The 27236-nt window shown below is 47.9% G+C and overlaps 1 protein-coding gene across 2 annotated transcripts in view; it reads left to right on the forward strand.

The window, feature by feature from the left end:
* CLASP1 (cytoplasmic linker associated protein 1) overlaps positions 1 to 27236 on the forward strand; it is a 1635412-nt gene that overhangs the window by 658613 nt on the left and 949563 nt on the right. For both annotated transcript variants that reach the window (XM_086957100.1, XM_086957101.1), the window contains exon 12: positions 27090 to 27235. In XM_086957100.1, coding sequence (XP_086813226.1) covers positions 27090 to 27235 — 146 coding nt within the window. The remainder of the gene's footprint in view (positions 1 to 27089; position 27236) is intronic.

The raw sequence follows: 27236 nt of genomic DNA on the forward strand, positions 1-27236 counted from the left end.
TAAGTATTTGACATAAGTAACATTTTTATTGCAGTGTTGTTGCTTTTGGGTGCACATTGTATGTTTAACTACTCCCTGGAATGAATCTTGAACTGGTTAATATTGTACTTTAGGCAGAGCAAAAAACATGTCCATACATGTGCAACTGCCGCTTATGTGATAAGCAGGGCTGCTCTTCCCTTGGGAAAAAGCATGTACTGACAGTAGAACAGTCCTCTCACTAGCTGATTATTGTAATGAAACTACGTGTCAGACACTCTGTCCTTTAATATCAGTAAGTACAAGTTACCTATTCATTTTGCCATCTGTTATAATGAAATACCCTAATCACTTTGTCTTCCTCATATTCTTAATCTTTTGAAATCTTTGGATGTTACAATATCTTTTACCGTTATATTTGAAAAAACCCCTTTAAGCCACCAAAATAATGAACAGCGTAATTTAAACTGCACCTTTGATTTTTCACTGTCATCCACTTTGTGGAATATAAAATGGGAATGAGCTTTGATAGTCCTTACAGTTAATCTTTTCTGTACATCTTAGATTTTCTGTAGTGTGTTCCTAACATCTTCATATTGTTGAGAATGTTGGAGTTTTTTGTGGGGAGGAGTGGTGGGAGTGGATTTGTATTTCTCTGTTTGCTGCTGAACATTACTACCATCAGGAGGCCTATCTTCGCATCTCAATTTTTTGGAAATATAGGTTTTTCCAAGGTTTATTGCAGGATGCCAACATATTAATTCTCTATCATTTTGAATAAAATCTGCTCCATATACTTTCACAACTTGCTTCGTTTAATGAATATCGTATGAAAATTACTGCATTCAAACAGGTATCATCAGGCTCTTGGTTTTGAATAATGTTGAGTGATTGATGATGATAATGGTGTCAAACATTTTGTGACATATCCTACACCTGTATGAAATACTCCTTAAGCAGGAGAATTTTCTCTGCCAACAGCTCTGTGCTCCAAGATTTGTATGAGCACCATAGATCACTTCCTCTTAGTCAACATTTATAATGCCTCTTTGACTTGATGACATTCAACCTATTATTGCTCCTTTGTACAATCTTATCTTCAGACAGTAGGTGTATGTCTTTGTGGTCCTTCAATTAAATAACGAACTTGACAGCCGATTGGAGACCTTGAAAGAAATCAGGATATACACCTTCAGCAGAGTTCATCACATGCGTATTTACCTTTTTTGATCTTTGTGAAATGCACAAAATACACCTTTGGATGCCACAGGAAGCAGAAAAACCCAGAACAGATCTAGATGTCCTGAATTGGGTTTCACAGTGATACTCAATTTACTGAGCTCAGAAGAATGGACAGCTGCGTCTCCCTTGCTTGGATTGAAACTTGTGACTCATGCTCACTTGCATGGTAAAGCTGCTCTGACTTGCTTTGCTGGTCAGAACAGACTGCATTGTAAGATAGTTTAGTGTGTTAAAGGCAATTGCTGCAGAGATGAATCAAGTAAATTGTAAGGTGAGTTCTGGTTAGATAGCTCAGGTTGTTAGTGAAATGACTCCAAATATCTGAATATAGTTTATAGTGTTAATGTGCGTGCTGCTGAAGTGTGTGACCTGCATGTCATAGGTTTTTATGTGAAATAGTTCAGTGAATTAGTGCATTTAATGCAGGAATTGCTGGGTGCTGCAGACTGAAAGTTCCAGTCGTCATCAAATAGTTTAGTGGTTTATGCACTATGGAACCGGCAAAACTATCAGCTTGATTTCTTTCTGCTTTTAACTTAGGTTTTCATACTTAAAGTCAGACAAAACGGGTGTAATAAATTGGGTAGTGATTAACACCAAAAACTAAGGCCTAGAACGATCGTCTGTTTAGTGTACTGTATAAATGGGCATTTTTTTAAGGGCGTGCTCTTAACAAACGGATTGGAGCTAGACACTGGAACCAAGCTGAGACCAGACTTTAGACCCCTTGACACATGGGAACAACACTGCGACAGTGACTGCGACTGGTTGCCTGGGACATCAGGTAAAGCTGGATCGGAGTGGTCCCTGCCAGGGAGCACCCTGCTGTCTAGGACGGACGGGTGGTGAGGCTTGGGAGCACGGGAAGCCATCGACTCCTGCCCCCCCTCCTCCACATTGAACGTGACCGCTGCCCGCTGACACTGCAGGTCCTCCTCCTCCAACTGCTGTGCTATCTGCCCCCAACAGAGGACAGTTATGATGTAGTGTGGGATGCCCTTGATTCATGCTGGCCTTCTCTGCATTATTCCCAGCTGTGGACCACTGATGCTGCGGGGGCACCACCACCTTACTTACCAAACTGCCTGACACCTGAAATTGTTCTATATTGACTAGAGCCCTTGTTGAACGCTCTAGAGACAGCACATGGTACCCAGGCACGTCCCGGCCGAAGCTCCCTCGATGCTTAGTGATGGGAGCTGAGACGGTGAGAGTGACATCTGAGCGGGAGGAGGAGACTCCAGGTCCTCATTGGTCTGAGCAGTTTTATCTGCTACAGAGTGAGGCCGGCTGGGCGGAACAACCTGGGTTCTTGCCCGCCCCCACTACATCCCGCATGACCGGATTCTGCTGGAACCGTCTGGGCCCATCCCGCCCTCCCACATGATATCTGTTATGTCCCGCCTGGCGGGACCCCGAGGAGTGGGGTAGCAGTCGGCGACCAGCTAGGGCCCAAAAGTATTGAAGTGGGCCTGAGAGGGGTCCAAGTGCCCAAAGAGATCCTGGACCCTCTTGCCTGGACTGCCTTGAGTATGAATCTAACTTGTGACACCTTTGAGGTGGGGACAGAGGAGACTGGCAGGAGGCACACTGGGTTGCCAAAGCTAGACGGGATATTGAGCCTTCCCTACCCATATGTGCTGACTGTTGCCCTAGAAATTTGCGCGCAACTGGAGATTTGCCTTTGGCCCTCAAGTGGACCCAGCTGATACAAAGAGGCCAACAGGGGACCGGAAATCGCCTAGGTTGTGGCCTGCTGGGGGCTCTGGAGGGGTGACTGTAGAGGAGGCCCACCTTGTCTCTGAAGCCTACCTCAAAAGAGACCCCTTTGCTACTTCCTGACCGTGCCTGTGAGTCCGCCCTGAGTCATAAAGATTTCACCAGTTTATCGCCGGCTGCTGGGGCTCACCTGCCTCGCATGCGAGACATCCCCTTCTGCCCCACCTGATTGCGGGGAGTCCCTCGTGGAACCGTCGTTGCTCGTGCTGCGACACCCCGAAGATCGGCAGGGTGTCGGCAAGCTGGCCCATGAGGATGGAAGTGGGCTCCAAGGGATTTGCCTCACACACAATTGACACTGTTACTCAAGAGTATGGGGCTGCTCGTGCTGCAGTGCCACCAACATAACAGGTGCAAACAAGTAGGCCCTGGCGACTGCGACCCCGTCCGTCTGGACACCGCTGCTGATCACCGCTGCTGATCACACTGGTCTGAGGACGCACTGGATTGTTTACATTGCAGTATGCCCTAATATGCCCAGAACACATGCAGGTGGGTCATAAGCAACTTGGTAGGTGCTGACCAATGCCCACTTCCACGGAGCCTGCATCTCTGAGGGTAACTCCATTTGCGGGGCCACCAACTGCTCGAAGCTCTTGCAGCCATTTGAAACATACGAACCGGTCATGGGCCACCTAGTTTCTGGAATGCAGCCAGTGATGCTAAGGCAATCATCCAGCCGGAAAGGTCGGTACAAGATTAGACTGAGACAGCTCTGCCTGACTCAGAGAAATACATTTTGGCATGCAGACAGTAGCAAACATAGGAAACAACCCCGTTCCTCACTGTAAAACAAAATTGACAAGATTACAGCAAACTTCACCTTACTGCACACAGATCACCGCAGATTGATTGACAGAGTATGTGAGGTTGAACACACGATAGTTGAGCTCCAGCCAACAGCACGAGACTCAGCATTGCAACTTCAGAGTCTGTAACATAGCTTTCATGTACTAGAAAATAGATTGGAGGATGCTGAGGAAAGATCCAAATGCAACACATTGTGGGACTTCCAGAACGTGTTGAAGGCCTCGACGCAGTGACCAGAACTGGAATCACACCTTATTTCTGAACGCAGAGCTCGCTCCCTTTTTGTCGATCTGGCCCATCGTGTGCCTGCTTGTCGCCTGCCTCCAAGGGCTAATCTTAGACCCTTCTTATTTCATCTACTTATTACAGGGACTGCTACTCCATTTTGCGAGCATCACGTAAACTGCAGAACATAGAAATGGGCAGTGCATCTACTATGTTCCTCCCTGATTACACCATGACGCTGTAGCGACAGAGGCTCCTTCTCCAGTATTAGGGGTGGCTTTCATAGATTCACATGCTTGAATATTCCCCGTCGAAGTGGGAGTCCCACGGTACATAAAATAGCAGTAATATATGCATATATAAGTAAAATTATCATAATTATATAATATATATACATATATAAAATACAGTAAAATATCCAGAAAAAACTCAAAAGTACATTAGAACAGAATAGGCCCATAGAAAGCCTAAGGGAGAAACTCAACTTGGTAACATATCAGTGTCATTATGTTTTGGTCCAAATTCCAGCCAATCAGGCTGTAGCTCCCTCTAGAACCTTCTCCTCAGAAGCCCAAGACCTCAGAATTTGTACCGCACGTCGTGTGAAGGGAGTCTCCCTGAGCTCTGCTCAGTTTTTCAAATTATTTAGCTGTATTTTCATCTCTTAATGTCTTCTTCAAGGAAATCTTTGTTCAGATCTTGTCCATCCTGTGGAAAACTGCATCTCTTTCATGAAGATCCACACAGTAAATGTATTTACTATCTCTACCCTGACCATGAAGTGAATACCTGTAAGTACTGTCGTACTTTTCCACCTAAAACTTTAAGGGACAGAGAGGCCCGTCTCCTTCTGATGCTTCAGAAGTTGAAGACATCGGACGCTGTGGTCTCGGAGGATGAGAGTGTTTCTTCTTTCCACTCAAAGACCTCTCAGAAACGTGGGACGGAGACTGAGATACCTTCTCCTTTTCTAAAGAAAAAGAGACTTGTTGATGTTTCTAAGGTTGTCTCCCCACAGGATTTACCTCCACATGCGCCTACGAGACCTGGTTCTCTGGCGTCATTGTCCAAAGCCATGCCTTCATCCTCTAAAATGGGCACTGGCTCGTCGACTGGCTCGTCGACGCGTCCGTCGACGACATCGATGACGACAAAATGCGTGGATGCTGTCTCCACGTCGACGACGACATGCTCTATGTCCTCGAGAACTACGTCGACGACGTCACATTAGGTGAGGCCTATTACTTCTGTTTTGAAGATCTCGTCGACGGCTGCTAAATCCACCTCGTCAACGAAGATTCAACAGTCGACGTGCCTTTCGTCGACGCACTCCTCGTCGTCGACCAAGTCTACTACATCGACGACTGCCTTACTGTCGACTACGGCTTCGTCGACGGCTGTCACTTCGTCGACGGTCCACCCTTCGTCGGCGGGACCATCCTCGTCGACGAGCAAGTCCATTGCCTCGTCGACGGCGCCGTCGGCGGTGAAGAAATCTTCATCGACGAAGCCTAAGACACATCCGTCGATGGAATCCTTGCCTGTGGACACAGTGCAGACGCCTCAACTGGCTGTTGACTCTTCCATCGCCACGTCGACTGGCTCGTCGACGCTGCACCATTCTTTAGCCACAGCTACCACCTTCACAGTGGTTACTGCTTCTACGCTGAGACGCGTACCTCTAATTCAACTGAGTCCAATTAAGAGTGGTTCTGCACTTCCTGACAAGTTATTTCAGTCTGCGGAGGAGGACTCCGATGATGATTCAGAGCACGATAATGCCTTTGGTCAAGCGACTAGTCCATTCGAGCTGCACATTAAGTGCCAGGATTATGATGAGGAGGAGGAAGAGTACGTCGAAGATGGGACAGAACTTATTCCAGTAGAACGGTCGGAAGCACTTATGTCAGACCAAACGACACAGATACCACTGTCTTTGGTAAGGAATCTGCAACACATGCTGGATGATTATAACCGCAGATTTCCTCCACCTCGGCCTGTTTCTCCGGTCCCGCAACCTCCTCCGCAAACACAAGCCTCTGCACCAGTTCCGTCACGATCACCGGTGCAAGCCCTGCCTGATACGGACAATGACGATCCTGATCCTCAAAATACAGATCCAAATGATGATGACGACAATGCCCTTCAAGGGTGGGATGATTACAGGGCTCACACGCCTTCCACTCCACCAACGTCGCCATTGGCTTTGCCTCCTGTGGACATTGGCAGCTTCCACAATTTGATGGTCTGCGCTGCTAAGAGGTTTCATCTCACTTTGGACGTCCAACAAACTGACTGCTTTCTCTACGATTTTAAAGACCTACCTCAAAGGCAAGCTCACACTATCCCTATAATTGACCACATTTGGGATGAAGGTCTCAAATTAATGGAGCGACCGAATTCGATCCCAGCTGTCCTGCCAAGACTTGATAAAAAATATAAAGCACCAGCAAATTCTCCAGCATGTTTGGTGTCTCAACCTAAGGCGGACTCCGTCATTACTCAGGCGGCTCAAAAGAGGTCTCGAAATCCTTCCATGCCCCTTACTTCTCCTCCAGATCAGGAAGGCCGAAAGCTGGATTCCATAGGGAAAAAATTTACTACCATGGCAGCCACCACTGTAAGGGCAGCTAATTCCTTGGCCATTCTTGGACGGTATGACCGCCAAATGTGGTCCGAGATTGCAGCATTGCTTCCACAACTTCCAGATGCTATTCGCGTAGAGGCACAAACTATCATTCAGGAGGGTGAAAAAATCTCCTCAGAGATCATTGACTGCGCCATTGATATCTCCTCTACGGGGTTTAGACAGTTGGCGGGAGCTGCTGTTTTAAGGCGCCAAGGCTGGTTAAAATCAATAGCATTTCGCCCTGAAGTCCAAGCTAAAGTCCTCGATCTGCCTTATGATGGGGAATCGCTTTTTGGAAAGCATGTTGACTAGGTCTTTGAAACAATCAAAAAAGACACAGATACTGCCAAGGCGTTGGGGTCTCTCCCATATAAAAAACGCCCTTTTTGAGGAGCACGTGGTAGAGGTGGCAACTATTCCACTTTTCGTGGATCAAACCAATATTGCTCCTACAATGACAACCGGCAAAGACAAACTTACCAGTCCCAGAGTTGTCGGACCTCCTCCAGACCATACCAAAGAAAAACTACCTATAAAGGTGGTTCAAATGCAAAGAAACAGTGACAGTCCCAGCACTATTTTTCCACCGACTGTAAAAATTGGAGGTCGAATCTCAAATTACATCTTCAATTGGCCCAACATTACTTCCGATCAATGGGTCCTGGATCTGATTTCAAAGGGACACACCTTGGAATTCACAAAATTTCCTCCACCTCGCACTCCTACTGGCCCACCTCCTCCCCATTTCAAAGACCTTTTGACTCAAGTCAAATTAATGATCAGGAAGGGTGCTATCGAGGTAGTACCACAAGGCCAGCAGGGCAAAGCATTTTACTCCCGCTTTTTTCTAGTCAAGAAATAAATCGGGGAAAGGCGCCCAATTTTGGATCTACGAGCTGTAAACAAATTCATCACGTCCAAAACTTTTCAAATGTTGACCCTGCTCCAGATTCTACATTACCTCAATCCCGGAGAGTTCTTCTCCACGATCGACCTCCAGGACGCATATTTTCATGTTCCGATCCACCCCAGGCACAGAAAATATCTTCGTTTTACAGTTGGACACCTACACTTCCAATTCAGAGTCCTGCCGTTCGGCCTCCGGTCAGCACCGAGGGTCTTTACCAAGATCATGGCCGCTGTAGCTGCTTTTCTGCGCCTACAAGGCATACAGTTTTATCCATACCTGGACGATTGCCTCATAAAGGCTCCGAACCTCCAACTGGCAATCCAGCATACTCAGTCTTGCATCTCCCTGTTTCGGGACTTGGGCCTTTCCATCAATTGCCAGAAGTCACACTTTCGCCCGTCTCAGCGGCAATATTTTCTAGGAGCCTCACTAGATTCTCAGCTGGCAATGGTTTTTGTCTCCCAGGAAAGACAAGACCGTATGCTCCAGATGGTAAGATCCCTGCAGTCAAAACTGTACGTTTCAGTCCAGATATTAAAATCATTCCTCGGCATGGCTTCCTCTGCCATACAGTTGATTCCCCACTGCAGACTACATATGAGGGTCGTCCAAGAGGAGTTAGACAAGCAGTGGAAACAGATTTCAGGACCATTCAACGACAGGATCCTTCTCACGCCCCGCATTCAGGAGGCTCTGGAGTGGTGGGCTCACCCTCCGAACATTTCAAAAGGTCGGTCTTTTCAAGACGCTGCTCCGACTCTGACGCTTACAACCGATGCGTCCCTGGAGGGCTGGGGAGCGCATCTCGAAGGACTGTCAGTACAAGGGAAGTGGACTGCGGTCCAACGCACTTGGCATATAAACCGCCTAGAGCTTCTGGCGATCTTTCTTTCCCTGAAATCTTTTCAACGGATTGTTCAAGGCCAATCTCTGCTGGTGAGGACAGACAACACCACCAGCATGCATTACCTAAACAAACAGGGCGGCACAAGGTCCCTTTTGCTTTCCCAACAAGCACAGGAGATATGGAAATGGGTGATTCGTAATCAAATTCATCTCACAGCCATCCATGTGCCGGGTGTTTCCAATGTTCTGGCGGATTCACTCAGCAGGTCTTTCTCGGACAACCACGAGTGGGAACTCAATCAACCAACTCTTGAGTTCATTTTCCGCCAGTGGGGCCAGCCGCAGATGGATCTTTTTGCGACTATCACCAACAGAAAATGCCAACGCTTTGCAAGTCTTCATCCCCACAGAGAGTCGAGCGGAAATGCATTTTCGATCAGCTGGTTGAACGCATTCAGCTACGCTTTCCCTCCGCTTCCTCTGATTCCGCGCTTGTTGCACAGGATGAGGCTTCAACCCTGCCATATCATCCTGATCGCACCCAAGTGGCCGCAGCGCCCATGGTTCTCGGACCTGCTCTTGTTCTCCCAGAACGAGCCAATTCCGCTTCATCCACTGCCTCACCTCCTCACGATGCAGCAGGGGCAGATTTGCCATCCGGATCCAGCATACCTCCAGCTCTATGCCTGGAACCTGAACACCATGAATTTGCGCGTCTGACCATCAACGCCGACTGTAGAGAGGAGTTAGCGCACGCCCGTGCTCCTTCCACCATTAAAACCTATCAGTTGAAGTGGAAGCGTTTCTGTGTCTGGTGCCACACCAAAGCCTTGGATCCGATGACCGCCAAACCAGAACAGATCCTGCCTTTCTTCCTATCCCTTGCAAAGTCAGGACTTTCCCACTCCACTCTGAAGGTATTTCTGGCAGCTCTCTCCCGCTTCCGTCATGATGGTTCTACCTCTCTGTATTCGTCTAGAATCATTCAACAGTTTTTCAAAGGCCTCTTCCGTATGTTTCCACCCATTCGTCGTCCTCCGCCTGCTTGGCGCTTAAACCTGGTTTTGTCTCAGCTCCTCCTACCTCCTTTTGAACCCATCCATTCAGCAAGCTTAAAATTCCTTGCGTGGAAAGTTGCCCTATTGCTTGCCTTGACGTCATCTAGGCGTGTCAGTGACATTCAGGCATTCACGATTCAGCCTCCTTTTCTCCAGTTCTCAAAAGAGGCTGTTACACTTCGTACTAATCCTAAATTTATTCCGAAAGTCCGCAGTGATATTCATCTCAATGAACCAGTCATTTTAAAAACTTTCTTTACTGATCCACAAACTCCTGCCGAACGTTCATTACATTCCCTGGATTTGAAACGTTGTCTCAAGTTTTCCATTCAGCGCACTGCATCCTTCAGGAAATCTGATCAACTGTTCGTGGCCTATGGCCCGATCTGCAAAGGACAACCTGTTACCAAACAAACTATTACTAGGTGGATTTCTTCTGCCATTACCTTTTGTCATCAACGGGCTGGCAAGCCTCTTCCAGCTCCAGTATGTGCTCATTCAACTAGAGCTGTGTCAGCTTCTACTGCCCTCTTTGCGGGGGTACCTCTGCGACACATTTGCAGAGCTGCTAAGTGGTCGAGCAGCCATACTTTTACGAAGCACTACTGTCTACAGTCAACCGACGCCGCAGATGCAGCAGTAAGACGAGCGGTGCTGCGAAATCTTTTCCATTAAGGTGAGCCTCTGTTGCTACCCGCCTCCAGTCATAAAGGTTTTTTCTCTTTAATATATGTTTCTTATATGCTTGAACTTACTGTTACCTTTATGACTTATATGATGTTTACTGCTTTCTACTCTTATTTAAGCATGTGAATCTATGATAGACACCCCTAATACTGGAGAAGAACATAAGTTACTTACCTGTAAACTGTGGTTCTCCAGTATTGGTGTCTTTCATAGATTCACATGCGACCCTCCCGTCCTCCCCTCAGAGGCTCTCTTCTCCTCAGGCACTTTTGGTTACTCTGTGCTACGAAAATCTGAGGTCTTGGGCTTCTGAGGAGAAGGTTCTAGAGGGAGCTACAGCCTGATTGGCTGGAATTTGGACCAAAACATAATGACACTGATATGTTACCAAGTTGAGTTTCTCCCTTAGGCTTTCTATGGGCCTATTCTGTTCTATGGTACTTTTGAGTTTTTTCTGGATATTTTACTGTATTTTATATGTGTATATATATATTATATAATTATGATAATTTTACTTATATATGCATATATTACTGCTATTTTATGTACCATGGGACTCCCACTTTGACGACGGGGAATATTCAAGCATGTGAAACTATGAAAGACACCAATACTGGAGAACCACAGTTTACAGGTAAGTAACTTATGTTCTTCCTTACGGCCAAGCAGTGTCTTCAGGAGTTAGACATACACTGCTTACTTTTGTTCCCAGCCCGAAAACGTGTGACAAAAGATGGCTCCACACAATCGTTCAACACTGCTGAAGAAGTGTGGCAATGGTTAGAGTCTCCTGGCCTTGCAGCAGCGCCCCCCTAGCCCCATGGGAGGGAGCGCCCTAGAACTGCCACAGGAAGATGTTGCCTTCCACGCCAGCAAAGGGAGAGACTCCTGGTGCAGCCTGGCTCCGCTCCAAACCTGGAACAGGTGATCCTAGAGGCACGATGCATGATCACAACCAGAATCTGGACGCAACATCTTTAAAGTCCTTTAGCGACGATCGCCCCCCTACTACATGGCCCTCTATCACTGAATCATTGAATCCGCCTAGGGTCACCCCTCAGACCGTGAACCATCTCTTATGAATCACCGTTGTCTGACAATGCACTGAGACCCATTTGCCTTGCTAATGCTCCTTCTTTTTTTCCCCATTGTATTATCTGCACTTTAGGTGCTGGCACCACAGCCCAACAGGACGTACTCCCCATGGCATAGAATTTAAATTAGACGTTTTACTGCAACACACATTCACACAGGCATCATTTACCCCACTAAATTTTGACTCTGCATGTTACGAATCAGGGCCTAAAGCCAGTTAGCCTGTAGGGCCATCACTTGCCCTCAATAGTAGGGCAGTTTGGGCGGGTACCAGTTGTCCCACCGCCCCAATGACCTTACCTGTTTGGACATTCCCCTTGTCCCCAGTTGGACTTGTTGCCCAGAGTTCCCAAGACCCCTCAGGGAACCACTCCCCTTGTGGCATTGTCAAATGTGAAACCCCATTGCTCTTCCCTTATGACCCACACTAATTTTAACTCATAGAATGTGAGAGGCATGCATACTCCCTCTTTCTGTTAGGCTGTGTATTCCTGACATGCCCGCTTTGTGAGTTCCATCAACCTGTCTCCCACCGTTCAGTACACACATTAATTTGGCCACACACACTCTGACCACAACCCACAATTCTTACAACAGACGTGGAGAGACACTTTACCTCCCATACCCACATAGTGGCTGCAACCCGCCGCGCTTGAAGACCTGCCCTTCCGTGCATCCCTGGGTACAGCCACAGTGGATTATTTGGAGTTACACTACGACACTGCCACAGACAAACTGATGGAATGGGATCCCTTTAACGTGGCCGTCAGAGGGCTCTTCTTGGGGCTGACATGGAATACTTGTAAACAGGACTGTGACATTGCGCGCATTGAGTGCAAGCAACTGCACCTTGAGATGTGCTCCGTTACTGACCACACATACACCCAACTTCTGGCTGATACAAGCGGTGAGCTACCTCTCTGCTGGAGCGACTTAGGTGCATGAACTACGCCACTCATCCTCGAGCAAGGTCTAATCGGGCAGGGCAACTCTTATTCTCTCACTAAACACGCCTACAGGACACCCCCTACACACTCAACACACTTTTATTTATTTCGTTTTTTACAAAGTAAGCACCTTTATAAAATTACTCTAGATGTCGAGTAAAAGGGAAAAATAAAAGACAATTAAGTGCCATGTTCAGCATAATTTTTTTTTCACTGTGCATGTGCAAAGGACAGATTCTGAAATGCACCTAAAAGAGACAACTGCTAGTTAAATTATCAATGGGTTTACTGATGCTGCCACCACTGCTTCCTATGCAAGACCTAAAAAGTGAGACCAGAGACAACCTGCATCCAGAGCGTAGATGTCAAACTGGAAGCAAACCGAATGCGGCAACTACCCATTTCCGGAGGGCAGCCAGTAACCGTTCCCGGATACAAACAGCAGTCACTACTCGCCCTCCAGTTATAACCGCAGAATCACAACATTGAGGCGCAACAGAAAGGCACCGTGTGTTTCAGAAGTTGATGGACACCATTTTAGCCGACATACCAGGTATACAAGCTTACCAAGATTACTTTTTGATGTTTTCAAATAAGATTGCAAATCATAGGGCACAAGTTGCCTAAACTGTTCGAGTTATTTAGGGAAGTAGGTATCACCCTGAAACCTGAAAAGTGTCGTCTACTTAAAGAGGAGTTTGACTATTTAGGTCATCATATTTCCGGTTGTAATATACATCCTACATTTTCTTTGGCACAGGCCACACAGGATGTAACTCCTTCCCATGATAAGTACACCTTGAAATCTTTGGTAGGAGTGAATACTATTCAAAGGTTATTCAAGGGTATGCCATGATAGTACAACTACTAGAAAATTGTTGCAAAAAAATGTATAATTTGTCTGTGATGATTCAGCTGAACAAGCTTTTGCAAGAGTCAAATCTTTGATTACAAATGCACCAGCTTTATCTGCATTCAAACCTTACTGCAAATGTATGCTAACCATTGATGCAAGTCAAATTGCGATAGGTGCTGTCTATTCTCAATTTTTTGATAACAGGAAACACACTGTGGCCTTCACCTGTCGCTTGTTGAAAACATCAATCACATTACAGTACAATTGAGAGGGAGGCGTCTGCTTGCTCTTGGGCCATTAAGTAGTTTAACACCTTTCTTTGGGGTATTCGTTTCAATCTTGCTTCATACCATTAGCCTCTAATTAACGTATTCACCAGTAATGGCTCAGGAAAATCCCCAGCAAGATTAGTCAGACTGCTCTCACAGTTACAGGATTACAACTTCAAACTTTACTACATCCCTGGGGGCCAAAACTCAAGGGCTTTTTTATTTATCTAGGATGCCTCTTCAGAATGTTGATTCTATTGAGGATGTCGAGTCCGTGGTGGCTACTTTGGATGATATTTTAAATCCCTCTGATCTAGTTTCACATGAAGAATGGCTTTCTACTGTTGAAGATGATAATGCTTTATCCTTAGTAATGGAATGTGTCAATAAAGTTGACCAAATGAAAAGTAATTAAATGACTCACTCAGACCTTTCTCTCATTTAGCAAGTGAGCTTTCAATTGTTGTCGGAATTCTCTTATGCAACAATATCACGGTTCCTCCAACTGCTGTTAGACCCAAACTCTTTCAAGCTGCTCACCAGGGTTATCTAGGGTGGGAGCCACTTGCAAAAAACAAGAGCAATATTTGTGGTGCCTGCTTTAGATTCTCAAGTAGTTGATTGGTTCTCTTCTTCCAATACTTGTTTATTTTCAGACAAACACTCTCACCCAAGAAACTGCTTTACACACGCTTCTTTTTCCTGTAGAACCCTGGTCAAAAGTTGCATTAGGCTTTGCAGAACCTTTTGATTTACTACTCTGACAAAAATATTTTTACTGGTTCTTTCTAGTAGATTACTTTTTTAAATGGGTGTTCTTTGATTTTGTCCCAGGTGCAAATACCTCATTTGTATTAAACTTTTTTTTTTTTTTAAATGATTTTTATTAACCTTTTTTTCCAAAAAGCACTCACAGTACATCCGAATGCAATTGGTGACCTTACAATGGTACAGACATGCTATCAGGATGTAAACAGTTTTCATGTGACGTGCCCGTCAGATTCGGACGCAACGTGAGTGCAGGGAAGAACCAGGGGAGAGGAACTGGACCATGACGACGGAAATGGGGGGGGGGGGCGGGGCCAGAGTAAAAGAAAAAGGGGGGGCGGAGACCGAGCCAGGGGAGTAGGATCAGGAAGAATATTCAGGACACATCTGCCAGAGGTTGGGGGGGTAAAGGAGAGGAGAGACTGGGGGATCGTGTCATGTATACCCTAATGGGGCGTTGAGACTGCCAGGGCCGTAGCGTCGGGTTGGGAGGTGCATGGCTATGTTCCTTTTGGCTAGGAGCAGGGACAGAGTGGCGTAGCGGAACTGTACCTTGCGAGTCTTTGGCCTGCAAAAGATTCCCAAAGCAACTGCCTCCCAGGAGTGTAGCTCTGTGAGACCCGTTAGAGTGCTGATGGAGTCGAGTATGGGCAGCTCCAGAACATGTGTTGGAAGTGTGCATCGGGGGAGCGACATCTGGGACATAAGAACAGTGTGTCGGGGTAAAACCGTTGGGGACGCGCCGTTGTCTGATATGCCCTGTGTAAGATGTAGTACTGTATATTTTTGCACCTAACATTTCTAGATACTTTCTTTGGAAATTCCAAATCCCTGTCCCATTCTCGGTCGTGCAGTTGCCGCCCAAACGCGTCCTCCCATGTGGCTCTCAGGGCGAGCAGCGGCTTATGTGCGAGTTCTTTAATTGACTTATAGAACGAGGTGACAAGGTGTCGGCCAACTCCCATGTAGAGGATAGTGTGGACTACAGGGTGTGTTGCGAGCTCGCTAGTTGTAAGGTCGCTGTGTGGGCTAAAACAGTCAATGAGTTGTCGATGTCTCAGAATCTGCCCCGGGGGGAGGTCGTGGTCCTCCATAAGCTGCTCATACGGGTGGAGCTGTCCCTCCGCGAACAGAGCTTCCGCCTCCGTGACCTCTGACTCCGTCCACGTACGCTACATGGCGTTCGTAAAATAAGTGGGCCCTGGTGGCCACCCCACCAACGGTAGCCGTGGGGAATAGCATGGGGTCTGTGCCGCAATACGTTAGATTTGTTGCATGCATCGACGGGCTACCGACACTTGCAGGGGGTAGGTTCGGCAGGGTTTGGTTCCCGGGAGTAGCAGGCGACGGAGCTCAGGGATAGGGACAGGACCTTTCATTGTGCATGTCTCCCCGGTATGTCTGCCCGGCGTCCAATACGAGAGCCACTGTAGCTGCGCTGCGAGAAAGTACGACTCGAAGGCGGGGGCACCTAGACCCCCCTGTGTAGTAGGTAACTGCAGTGTGGAGAGGGCTATTCGATGACGGCTGTTTACCCACAAGAGTGCACGAAGGAGCATGTCCAATTCGCGGAAGAAGCTTCTGGGTGGTACGACTGGCAGGTTGGTGAAGTAATACAATAGTCGGGGGTCAATGACCATTTTTGCTACAGCTACCCGACCGATAGGGGCTAGTGGGAGGTTTTTCCAGAAGCCCACTGAGGAACAAATGCTGGCGAGTACCTTGCCATGATTGCCCTCGTAGATGTCGGTGGGAGAACGGTAGAGGCGGACACCCAGATAACAGGGAGCGCCCGTGTTCCATGGTAGGCTCTGCGTGCCAATCTGTATCTCTTGTGGAGCGAGGGAATGATGCCTTCTGGCGCAGGCGGATCGCCAGGAGTTCTACTGCCAAGACAAAGATCAAGGGCGACAGGGGGCAGCCCTGTCTGGTGCCCCTCTCAACCTGCAACGGGGACAAAATGTACCGACCTAGCCTGACCGGGGACGTGAGATTGGTGTATAGAAGCCAAGTGTATTGCAGCAGGGTTGGGCCTATTCCTGTCCGGCGAAGGACGTCAAATAGGTATGGCCAGGTCACAGTATCAAAAGCTTTTTCGAGGTCCAGTATGATGCAGGCCGCGTGGGGAAAGGCGTCCCCCACCTGATCCTGGACATGGAAGACCCGTCTGATGTTCTGAGACGTGTTCCTGCCGGGGACGAAACCGTTTTGGCCTGAGTGAACCAGGGGGCGCAATATTTGTTCGTACTGAGTAGCTAGTATTTTCCCCAGGATTTTACAGTCGGCTGATAGGAGTGTGATGGGGCGGTATGAGGACAGTTGTTGTGGGTCTCTGTGCGGTTTCAGAAAGGTCACAATGACCGATTCCTGCTGCGATTCTGAGAGTTCTCTCCGCTCAAGAGCGTCCGCAAACACGGCGGTTAACCGGGGAACCAACAGGGTGGAGAAGGCACTGTAGTACTCAAGGGGTAGACCGTCGAGGCCCGGAGCTTTGTTCCATGCCAATGAGCGTATCGCACAGGAAACCCAGGTTGGCTTTGCGATATGGGGGAGCGACAGCGGGTCCAGGAAGTGGGTTGCCGCTTCTTGCCGATGGTGCCTCTGGGCGCTCTAAACCGCGGCGTAATATTTCCGGGAACGCATCCAGAATGTCCTGTTGGGAGTGCACCAGAGTGCCTGCGGGGGTCCGGATCTCGTGATGGGTGCGACATCTATGTCTTGGCACGCCAACCACACCAGTAGCGTACCTGTTTTGTCACGTTCTCTGTGTACCCGAGCGGCGTAAGCTCAAATTTAATTTTCGTAAGTCAGCTAGGGCAGCAGCGTATTTTGTTTTTGCCTCTGCCACCTGATCCTCCGTAGCTGACCAGGCATCCTCCTTTTTGGTGAGCGTCGCTAGCGTGCATTCTGAGTCGGCGAGCGTTTGCTCAAGTGTACGGTGGGCCCCCACTATCTGTTTAATGCACGCGCCCCGTGCCACCACTTTGAATGCATCCCATTCCACTAGTCTGTGTTGTGAGTGAAATAGTCTTGGACCGTCTGAGCGTGATCGTGTCGCAATACCTTGTCTGTGAGGCAGTCCCGCGGGGGGCGCCATGTGGACACTGGTGGGTGTGGCGGTCTCCATTGGTTACATAGTAGGTGTACATCGTGGTCGGAAACTACCCGGCCTAGGTAGTCAGTGTGTTGGACCTTAGTTATTAGTGATGGGGTTCATAACAATCTGTCTAACCGAGTGCGTAAGTTGTGTGGGATGGAGTGGAATGAGTATAGCCGCGTGTGAGGATGGTGAGCTCTCTACGCGTCCACCAACGTCCAGTGACCGACCCAGCGGCGGAATCGCTCCGACCGTGCAAGGGCAGGAGAGTGTGGAGGCGGTGGGTGGGACCTGTCGAGTGTAACATTGAGTTCGCAATTATAGTCGCCCCCTAGAATCCATGGGATAGAAGTGAATTGGGCTAGCACGCCCGTGAGGGAGTCCCAGAATTTATCCTGCTCAACATTTGGCGCGTATATGCTGCCTAACAGGACTGGCTGTCCGTCCAGTATTCCTTCCATTAGGGCATACCTACCCTCCTTATCCACTACTCTGAGCGTTTCCTGAAAAGGAGTGCCCGGACGGACCCAAATCAGTGCGCCGCGTGCGAAAGCAGAGTATGATGTAGCGCATAGGATGCCTCGCCAGCGGGCTTGCAATTTATCCGTCTCGGGCGCTGTGAGATGCGTTTCTTGCAGGAACGCGATGTGGGCATGTTGGCGCTTTATGTATGCATATGTCGTATATCACTTGCGCCGCGTGTGAAGGCCCTGTGCATTCAGGGTAAGTATACTAATATCTGCGTGCTGCATGGGGAAGTGGGTTAAATGTCATCTGTGCCCTGGTGCGCATACTCTACTGTAGGATTCACAGGTGCGGAGGATGGCGTGGTTGCGCTGTGTTCGAAAAGAGCCCTCGTAAGCCCCCCTCCATATATGTCGACTGCCCGGATGCTCATGTCTCCTGGGGGGTATAAGGGGTGAGATAACAGGGGAAACAAACGTATAACTGGGTGGGAGAACTGTCCCAATACCTGGGATGCATCGGCAAGCCCGATGCGTCCAAACCAGTGCTCCTAGAACCAGGGAGCAAACATTCAAATCACAGGCCGAGTCTGCGAGGGTGTTCCGTTCGGGGCGTTGGCAGGATAAATGATCGTCGGTGTGGGGTGTAGTACGTTCTGCGGGACCTGACGCACAAGGCGGGTGGCTCCCAGCCAGGAGTCCCCGCTCACAGGAGCCCGTCGGCGTAGCGCGCTGCAGGCCAACAACCGGTGGTACTTTCAGTGGACGGCATCAGCGATCAATGGTGTGACTGGGGGCATGGTAATAGTCAGCAGCTGGATGGGCCGAGTTACTGTTCTCTTCACTGCTTGAGGGGAAGAGATGGGGACCCCCTCGATGTCCTCCTCTGATTGGGGAGCCCCAAGATCAGCAACGGCCTGTAGGGCCTTTCGGTGTTCCTGCATGAGCAGTTCTAGGTCTGGGGAATCAACCTCATGATGTCTTGCTGGTTCTCTTCAGTTTTGCTGTCCTTGTGGTTGCTGCGAGCCAGGTTTCCTTTTGCGTGGAGTCCTGTGACTGATTTTTTGCGGCAGGGCCATAGCGATACTTGCGTGCAGTGGCGATCCGCCCAGTCGCTGGCCTCCTCCGCCGCGGAAAAGAAGTGTGTAGTACCGGCATGGATGACGTTTAGGCGGGCCGGGAACAGCAGAGAGCACTGAATGCCATTCGCCCGTAGGCGACGTTTCACCTCCAGGAAGGACGCCCTGAGTTTTTGCACCGCCTTGGCGTAGTCGGGGGAAAATCATGACTTGCTGGTTTTCAACTTGCAAGTGGCCTGCACGCCTGGCCGCCCGCAACACCGCGTCACAGTCCTGAAAGTGAAGGAATTTCGTGAGCAGGGGGCGAGGGGCATTGCCGGGTGGCGGTTTCCTGGTCGGGAACCGGTGAGCTCGCTCTATAGAGAAGAAGGCAGTGCGGTCCTTGGTTGGAGTGAAGGACTTCACCCAGGCCTCCACGTATTAGATGAGGTGTGCTCCCTCGATCCCCTCCAGGAGACCCAGCACGCGGAGGTTACAGGGCAGGGAACGTCCCTTTAAATTGTTCACCCGTTCCTCCATTGTTGCCAAGCGGTCCATGGCCGTCCGTAGTGTTTGCTGCTGCGTCTTCAGAGTTGGCTGCCTATCCGTGACGGACTGCTCTCCCTCCCTCACCCTGTCGGTCAGCTTCCGTTGATCGTCGCAGATGAGGTTAATGTCTGTGGTGAGAGTGCCCAGGCGCTCTTCCATGGAGGCCCTGGAGCGTTCTATGGCCGCCAGGACCCGGTCCAGCTTGTCAGAGATAGTGGGGTCCGGCAGTGACGCAGGCGTTTTAGAAAGGGTACTGGTGCTGGGTTGGTTTTCTGGCGCTGTTTCAGGGACCGACGTTTGCTGTGTGGCCCTCTGCTTCCCCATGGTGCTGACCCCTGGTGTCGTTCCCTCTCTTTGTTGCTTCGGTCGCGGGGGTGAGGTCGAGGTGTCGTGCCCCTGGGTGGCTGCCGTTGTACTCGTCGCCTTTTTGCGGTAGGGGGCGTAATGCGCCCTTAGATCTCCAGCACCCCGGCGGGGGCTACTCCGTCGCGTCGCCAGCCGCGCTGACCGGGTGGAGCCCACGATATGCTGCTGGTCCTCTTCTGCTCCTCCCAGCGTACCCGCACACAAAGAAGGTCACTCACAATGAGCAGTACAGCCCCAGCCCGGCAATGTTAGACCTGAGAACTACTGGGGTGCTCCCTCACGGAGGCTAGAAGGGAGGTACGCCCCAAGCTCCATCCTGGTCACTGGGCCTCTGGAAATCGATAAACTTTAGGTGTACATAAGCGGCGTTCATTTATGTTCGCCACAGCCACTGTTAAGAGCAAAGTGAAGATCGTGAAACATTGCCGGCGCCATCTTGCGTAGCAAGGGCCTCTGCGTTCACGTAAGCAGCAACCATTTTAGATATCGCAGCCATTTTGTATTCTAATGGTCACCTTTTTCTCTCCCTGCCCTCACTTTCACCCATCTAACCCTCTGACCAAACCTGGTATGTGTGCTGAGGCCATAACTAACAGGCATGCCTTTGATGGTATCTTTAAAGAGACATTCTATTGCCACAACAACCCTTAGCGCCCTTTGGCTAAACCACCACCTCTTCCTGTCCTCGATAACTAATGAACGTATGAACTTTTGTATTCTTCTCCCCTCCCCACACTTGTCTACTAACCAAAGATTTCAGAGACAAAGATGACCCTTGCAGACATGGTTTATTGCACCGCAAACAGCAAGACTTGTTTTCACCAACAATGGGACCTGTTTTATCAATGGAACAGACTCTTAGATCTGGCCGGTCTGGCATGTTTTAGACCCTGAAGCAAGGCCCTGTTATACCATAATATTGTCTGTTTTACCCGGGTGGGAGGAGAATAACAGTGGGGCTTGTATGATAACACGCTCGGAGCGGGGACTCGAATCTTGTATAAACATGTTGATATAACAAAGGTGGGCTGACATGACAACAATGTGTCAAATATATATAAAAGGAAGAGCCAAAATGAGATGCAGTTAGAACACCTCCCAAAGACATTCTGCGTGTCCGAGTTGATGTGTTCTCCTCTGGAGTAATAAACCTGTTGTTGCCTTCGAGTTCCCAGCGCCTGCCTCTTTATTTTGGTAACTATTATTAAAGGGAATCAGAGGCGTCTTGCGCCGGGCAGCTTTGGTATTTACAAGAGAAACACTGTTTTTCTACAGGCCTTGGCCACCATCTTAAGGTCAGGCAGTGGTGATGGAATGACCGGCCCACAATTGTTGCTACCGGGCCAGCGGGGGGTCTCGAGGGGATCGCAGGGAGGCCAACGGCGCGCTGCACTCACCCCCAGGTATCTGTCCCACCGGTCCTCTGGGAGATCTAGCGGCTCTGGTGTCACCGCTTCGCGGCCGCTATGTTGGGGTTTGGCTAGCTCCGGCACGGGAACCCCTGCCGACCTCAGGGCCGCCGGGGGTATGCTCTGTTGCTGATTGTCCCAGGGGCCAATGTCTGCGCAAGGATGGGGGCTGTCTCTGGCCCCGACGATGATGTGCAGCCTCGTAGTGGCGTCCCCTGTCGTCCGGTCGACTCCGTCAGTCCCGGAGCGTCTCCGGCCCCTCGTTGGTGCGGGACGGTGTCTCAGGTTGCGGCTGCTGAGGATGAGGGGGAACCGCTGAATGGCCGGTCCTAGCCTTGTGTGCCCATCGGGTGTGCCTGCAGACAGTGATTGCCCGGGCGGACCGCGCTTCTGTGGTCCGTCGCGATCAGGAGCGGGTGGATGCCATTTTAAGCCCGGGTCCGCGGGCCAAGGTCGGCGCTGATTGCTGCCCCTGCAGCGTGGGGTGCCACTGGTTACCAACTTCCCCCGGTGCCGCTGGAGTTCCGCTGTCCGGGGGGGTGATTGTCTCCCCAAGGCGACGAGGATAACAGGACTTCTGGGCCGCCGGGCTGTAGAGCCTCAGCAGACCGCGGCCGCCATTGTGGCTTACTAGGCCACGCACCTGTATTAAACTTTTTAAGTGAGGTTTTTAAAAAAGAAGGCCCACCTAAGATTTTGGTCACTGATCATGTGACTTACTTTGTCTTTTCTCAAATTTAAGCATTTGTGTAAAATCATCATATTAAACATTTGAGGGTGGTATTTTACTTTCCGACCTCAAATTATCAGGTGGAAAGAATGTACAGATTCCTAAGAGACTGGATACAATCTGCTGTGGCAAGCAGCATTCGTGTAGATGATTATTTAAGACAAAAGATTCCACTTTCCACTACTGGTGTTTCTGTTTTGTCTGCTAATGAAGAGGAAACCCAGGTCTGAAGTTTGTCCAGAGCGGGTAAAGCACATTACACCTAAAGAATAGATCTGTCAGGGTGGTATAGTGAAATTGGTGGACAAAAAGGGTAGATGAAGCATAAAATGTATTATGACAGTACACATGATGTAAAGAGAGTTGCATTTGAGGTGAATGATTGGGTTTTGGTCAATGGACCTACTAGCGTAAAAAGAAAAAAGGGGAATCCTTCTTTTCTGGCCCTTTCCAAATCTTCAAAGTTTCAAGTGGTTCAGTTTTATTGAATGGCAGGTGTTGGTGGAGTAAGAAGCGACTTGTCAGTTTTACTCCTGAACAAGCTCATAAAATTTGTGAGCACAAAGATCAGGACAATGAGGAATGGTTTGTCTTGGAAGGCAATAACTATTTCTCAGAGGTATAATCTGCTTCTTTAGTTCATAGTTCAAAGTCAAGTACAGACGTGGAGCTCACTGACTCTACTTCAACTGGAATTTCATGTGAAAGTCTTGGCTGTCATCATGATGAGCCTGATATTGATACCGAATCCATTAGAGAAACTAGGAGCTCTTGCAATGCTTCCATGCTAGTGAAGTATAAATATTTTTACATACACTTGAAACTTTTCTGTTCATTTGTTATAAAGGGGTAGAGGATGTTGTGGTACCGTAGTGTTTATACACATACTCCTTTATTAGCCTTCATACCTTTTCTTTGTTCTCATTTATACTCTGTACCTCGCAACAGCGCCCTGCTGACCAACCTGCACAGGGTGAAATGCGCGTTGGCTGAACAATGTCAATCTATGGAACGATACCCTAGGACAGTTTATATTAACCTTTTGACGTCTGTGATGCTAACTGAATTATTATTGGAATCTGAGATTCCCCCTCTGAGTCATTAATGGAAGCTGAGCACCCTGGCCTAAGCATTTGTAATAATTTGAATCGCAAAACAGTTCTCAAGCTATAGAGAAACAAGAATTGATCAAGCAAATACACAAGTGGTGAAATATTTTATTTAATTCACAAACAAATTGAAAAACAAATCAAAATTCTGAATGTTATTGGGCTTTTCTAAATTCAGTTGAGGCCACTTATCATCCATACTTTATTTTGTTTGATGGACTTGCATTGCATCTCACTAATCAGTCTGAGTATGCCAACTTATTATTTAACCTCCAATTTCAATTTCATTCCTATCTATAGATCTGTTAATATTTGACAGTTTTACTTTTTGCTTCTTTATTTATGTACACTTTGGTAATCTGTCAATTTTATTTAATTTTCTAAGCAGTTATTGACACCCTGAGTAGGTTTCATGGACCACATGTGTCCCCGGACTATGGATTAAGAACCACTGCCATAGGACTTTTAGTAGTACAAACTGTGTATATCTCCATCAAAGTACTTTGTAATTGTATTCTAGGAAATTATATTACAGCTGAGTATTGTAAAATATAGCAAAACATATTTGGTATCAATACTTGTTTGCACTTTCGGACGTTACTAATTCTAGATAATGGACCCATTCTTTTGTGGTACAAAGATTCCACCCATTTGAAGCTATTCTCAGATGTTAACAGTTAGCAGAGAATCGCTTGAGCTGGGGCCCTTCTTTTGGTACTAATGAGAACACTATATTTATTCTCAGCCATACCATAGTTGCTGCATCCAGTCTGGTCACTTTTTTTGTGGAGGATGACCCTGTGGGAATCCTTTTTACAATGGATTCTTCTTTATAGATTCAGCTGCTGAATTAGGATTTCAGTGTCCTAGCCCATGCCAGTCGGACTGCAGCTCAGTGTCTGGGCAGTTCTCACCACAGGGCACTATTTCCAGCGCTGCTAATTTTGTAGTGCACGAGCTGCACACGTACTGGCTTGACTGCAAGGCAGCCTGAGTGCCTAGCAAGGCATTAGTAGTCAGAGGCCACTGAGAAGCCATGATAAGGTAAGAGGAGGTGCCAGTAAACCCCTATGCCCCACTGCTGCTTCCAGGTGACATGAGCCCACAACCACCGACCACCGTGCATGGGTCTGCGAGAGTTGGAGCATGGGCAAAAGATGCTCCACAGTGAGCCTGTGTTAATACTTGGTGTCCCCAGAGTTAATATTCAGTACCCCATTCCCATATTGCTTCTTCACACAAGTGATGGTTTTCCAATGAGACCTGGACATCCTGTCGAGCTAAAGGCTAAGACACACAGCTGGGCTAAAGCAAACATCTGGCTCCTGCTTCCAGCCAGTTTGTGAAAAAGTAACGTACCCAGGCAAAAGCAAGTGTACTGGCAAAGTTCAAATAGTAGCAAATTGATAAAGAATAATGGTAATCGGGCACAAAATTAGCATTTAGAGATTTAATTTGATAAAATTGATAAAAGTAGTCATAAGGATAATCAATGACATGGACAAAAATAACAGATAATAATAAAAAATTCTTCCATTAGAGAATCAGTAAATATGCATTGCTATGTGTACAGATGTTCCCAATGATCTGAAGGGGAGATGGTTTTCGTCTACGCGTTTCAACACATAGGAAGTGTCTTCCTCAGGACGTTACCATCTTGTGGCATATATAAACACTTTCGAATGTTGGTAGAATAGCTGTGTAGAAATCAATCCGGTCAGAGTCTTTGCGTCATCTGTTTTAATCTGGGAGTAAAATAATATCACTTTGTAGATCAGATAGTCATGGTAGCATATGTAGATATCAGATAGGGTTAAAAACTGGCGAAGGCTCAGGAACTTAGTGTGAGAGATCAAACATCCCTTGTCGACAGACGCTGCACTGTGTTGATACATGAGGCCAGATAGTCACTTGTAGTGGGCTAAACAATGGCATCAGGAATCTTTAATTTCTGACCAAGTACATATGGTGGCTCATATATTGATGGATAGCAAAGTTGTTAGAACCGTAAAGCTTCGGATTAAGTGCCTGCCGAATGCTAAGCATAATATTTATTCCAAATACAGCAGCGTCTGTTGCTTCGTGGAGGTCGACGAGTCTAGAGTGGCATACGGAGACGGTGGTCTGGTTGAAACCGTTAAAAAAAAAAATATGGGCCGAATATCTGATGAACTGCTCGGCGTTTTGAAGCACCGAGCTGCGTGGCGTCTAAGATGGCGGGCCGATGTAAACGTCAAAATATGGACTGGATATCTGATAAGCAACTCGGCGTTCTAAGACCCGCAACTGCGTGGCGTCTGCTGCCTCGTGATAAAAATCGAATTCCAACCAGAACACAACTTACAAAAGGGAGGGGGAAAAAAGAACCACAGCTTCTACTCAACCTCTATTATGCTTTACATAATGCATTCTAAGACCCCCATTATGGAAGTCTCTTAACGACTGATGCGATACACCCTCCTGAATGAACTTTCACTATGGTGCGTGATGATTTCTAGAAGACCATCAGATTTCTTGGCTTTTAGCCCATTTTCTGCTGTTTATCCTGTGCACATTAAATCAAGAGGCTTTTCCTGACGAAGTTTTCACAAGAAAAATTGAGGACTGCAGTATTCCCAAGTTACATTTAAACCATAATCGCCGGTTACTACTCTCATGTGCTAAATCAGAATTTTCTCCAGACATTGAATGAGGACCTGGCCTCTGTGCTCTGGAGTTCTGCTAGTTTTCCTGTGTAAATACAAGGAATCGAGACTCACTCGGATGTGTTTGTGAGGACCCTCCCCGATCGAAGTCCTTCTAAATAGAAGTTTGCTCCATGCTCTATTTTTTAGGTCTCGCCTAGGCAGAGCTTGTGCTGTCTCTTTGATATATGCTATATTCAGGATATGGGCATTAAGCTCCTCCTACTTTCCGCCCTCTTTTTAATTGGCCCCTTCCTTTTGTAAATGGTGGTTTTGCATTGGTCATTAGATTTAGTAATCTCTCCTTAGTACCGCCTTGTCTGTTCTTGTAACCTCCCATGAGGACACCCCCTGTTACATGTGTTGTTACACCCTAGGTTTTAAGTTACAGCCTCAAGGCACTATTTTCTTAACCCTTGGCCGCGGGGGTAATTCCCCCGCTGTGCTGGGGGGCGCGCACAGAGCCCCGGTACTCGTGACAAGTTCAGCTGGTCATGAGCCACGGTGGCCGTGTGCTCATGACGAGCTCAGCTCGTCACGGCCACACCCGTTTCTTTGGAACGCTCAGCACAGCGGGGGGAATTTGCCCCACGTGCAAGCGTTGGAGCCGTTCTGACGAGCTCAGCTCGTCCTGAGCACACGGCAACCATGGCTCATGACGAGATGAGCTCATCATGAGCATGGGAGGGGTTACAGGCCTTCAGACAGGACACTCACTTGGTCCTAAACTAGGTTGGCAGTTGTTACTTTACTCCCTAGCACATCTCACATTTATATTAGACCTTCTATAAATTTCCCTTCATCAACTCCACATAGAGTACCAAATCTAATCCAGAATTAATATAATAATTATTTTGTCACTGTTCAAAGCTACTTATTGTATATATGGACAAAGCTATTTAAATGTACTTGTGGTACTGTCTTGCATGCAATGCATTATGGGTAGGGTGGATTTACCATATCTTCTGCAGGTGCAGTACCATATGTGACAAAACATGTATGATGCTCACTAGAAACCCTCTAGGAGCAGGTTGCGGTACTGCACCTAGAAAAGCAGTGCTGGTGCATTGCTCACTAGGGACCTCAGGGAGCAGCTTGCGGTACAGCACCTAGAAAAGTAGTGCTGGTGCCTTGCTTGCTAGGGACCTCTAGGAGCAGATTGCAGTACTGCACTGAGGCATACAATGCTGGTTCCTGGCTCACTACGCAAGCATTTGCAATGCATTAGGTCTCGCATTACTGAAAGTATGAGCTTTTGGAGCTGCATTATTATTTGCAACAGCAATACCTCAAACTGTCAGTAATGCGAGACCTATTGCATTGCAAACGCTTGTTTCGTTATGCAGCAGTCTCTGTTTCACACACTTGCCTGCCCTTGTACTACATGTGCTGAAAAGTTTCTTCTAGTTTTTATTCCATTTTTGGGAGTTGATGTACATTTTCAACAATAAGTCACCAACTGCATGACATGCTTTTCGTGTTTTATCTTTTTTTGTGTAAAATGGCAAATGCTTTGTTCACAGCTGAAGAAGATTAGATCCTTAATCCTCGGTGGAGCTGCAGACAATGAAAACTTCTTTCAACTTTTGCGCCTGCTGGACGGAGCGTTTAAACTGTCTGCAAAAGACCTTCGTTCTCAGGTAGTCAGAGAAGCATGCATCACTTTTGGG

The sequence above is a fragment of the Lissotriton vulgaris genome, chromosome 2_1 (genome assembly GCF_964263255.1).
Source record: "Lissotriton vulgaris chromosome 2_1, aLisVul1.2, whole genome shotgun sequence".
Lineage (NCBI taxonomy): Eukaryota > Metazoa > Chordata > Amphibia > Caudata > Salamandridae > Lissotriton > Lissotriton vulgaris.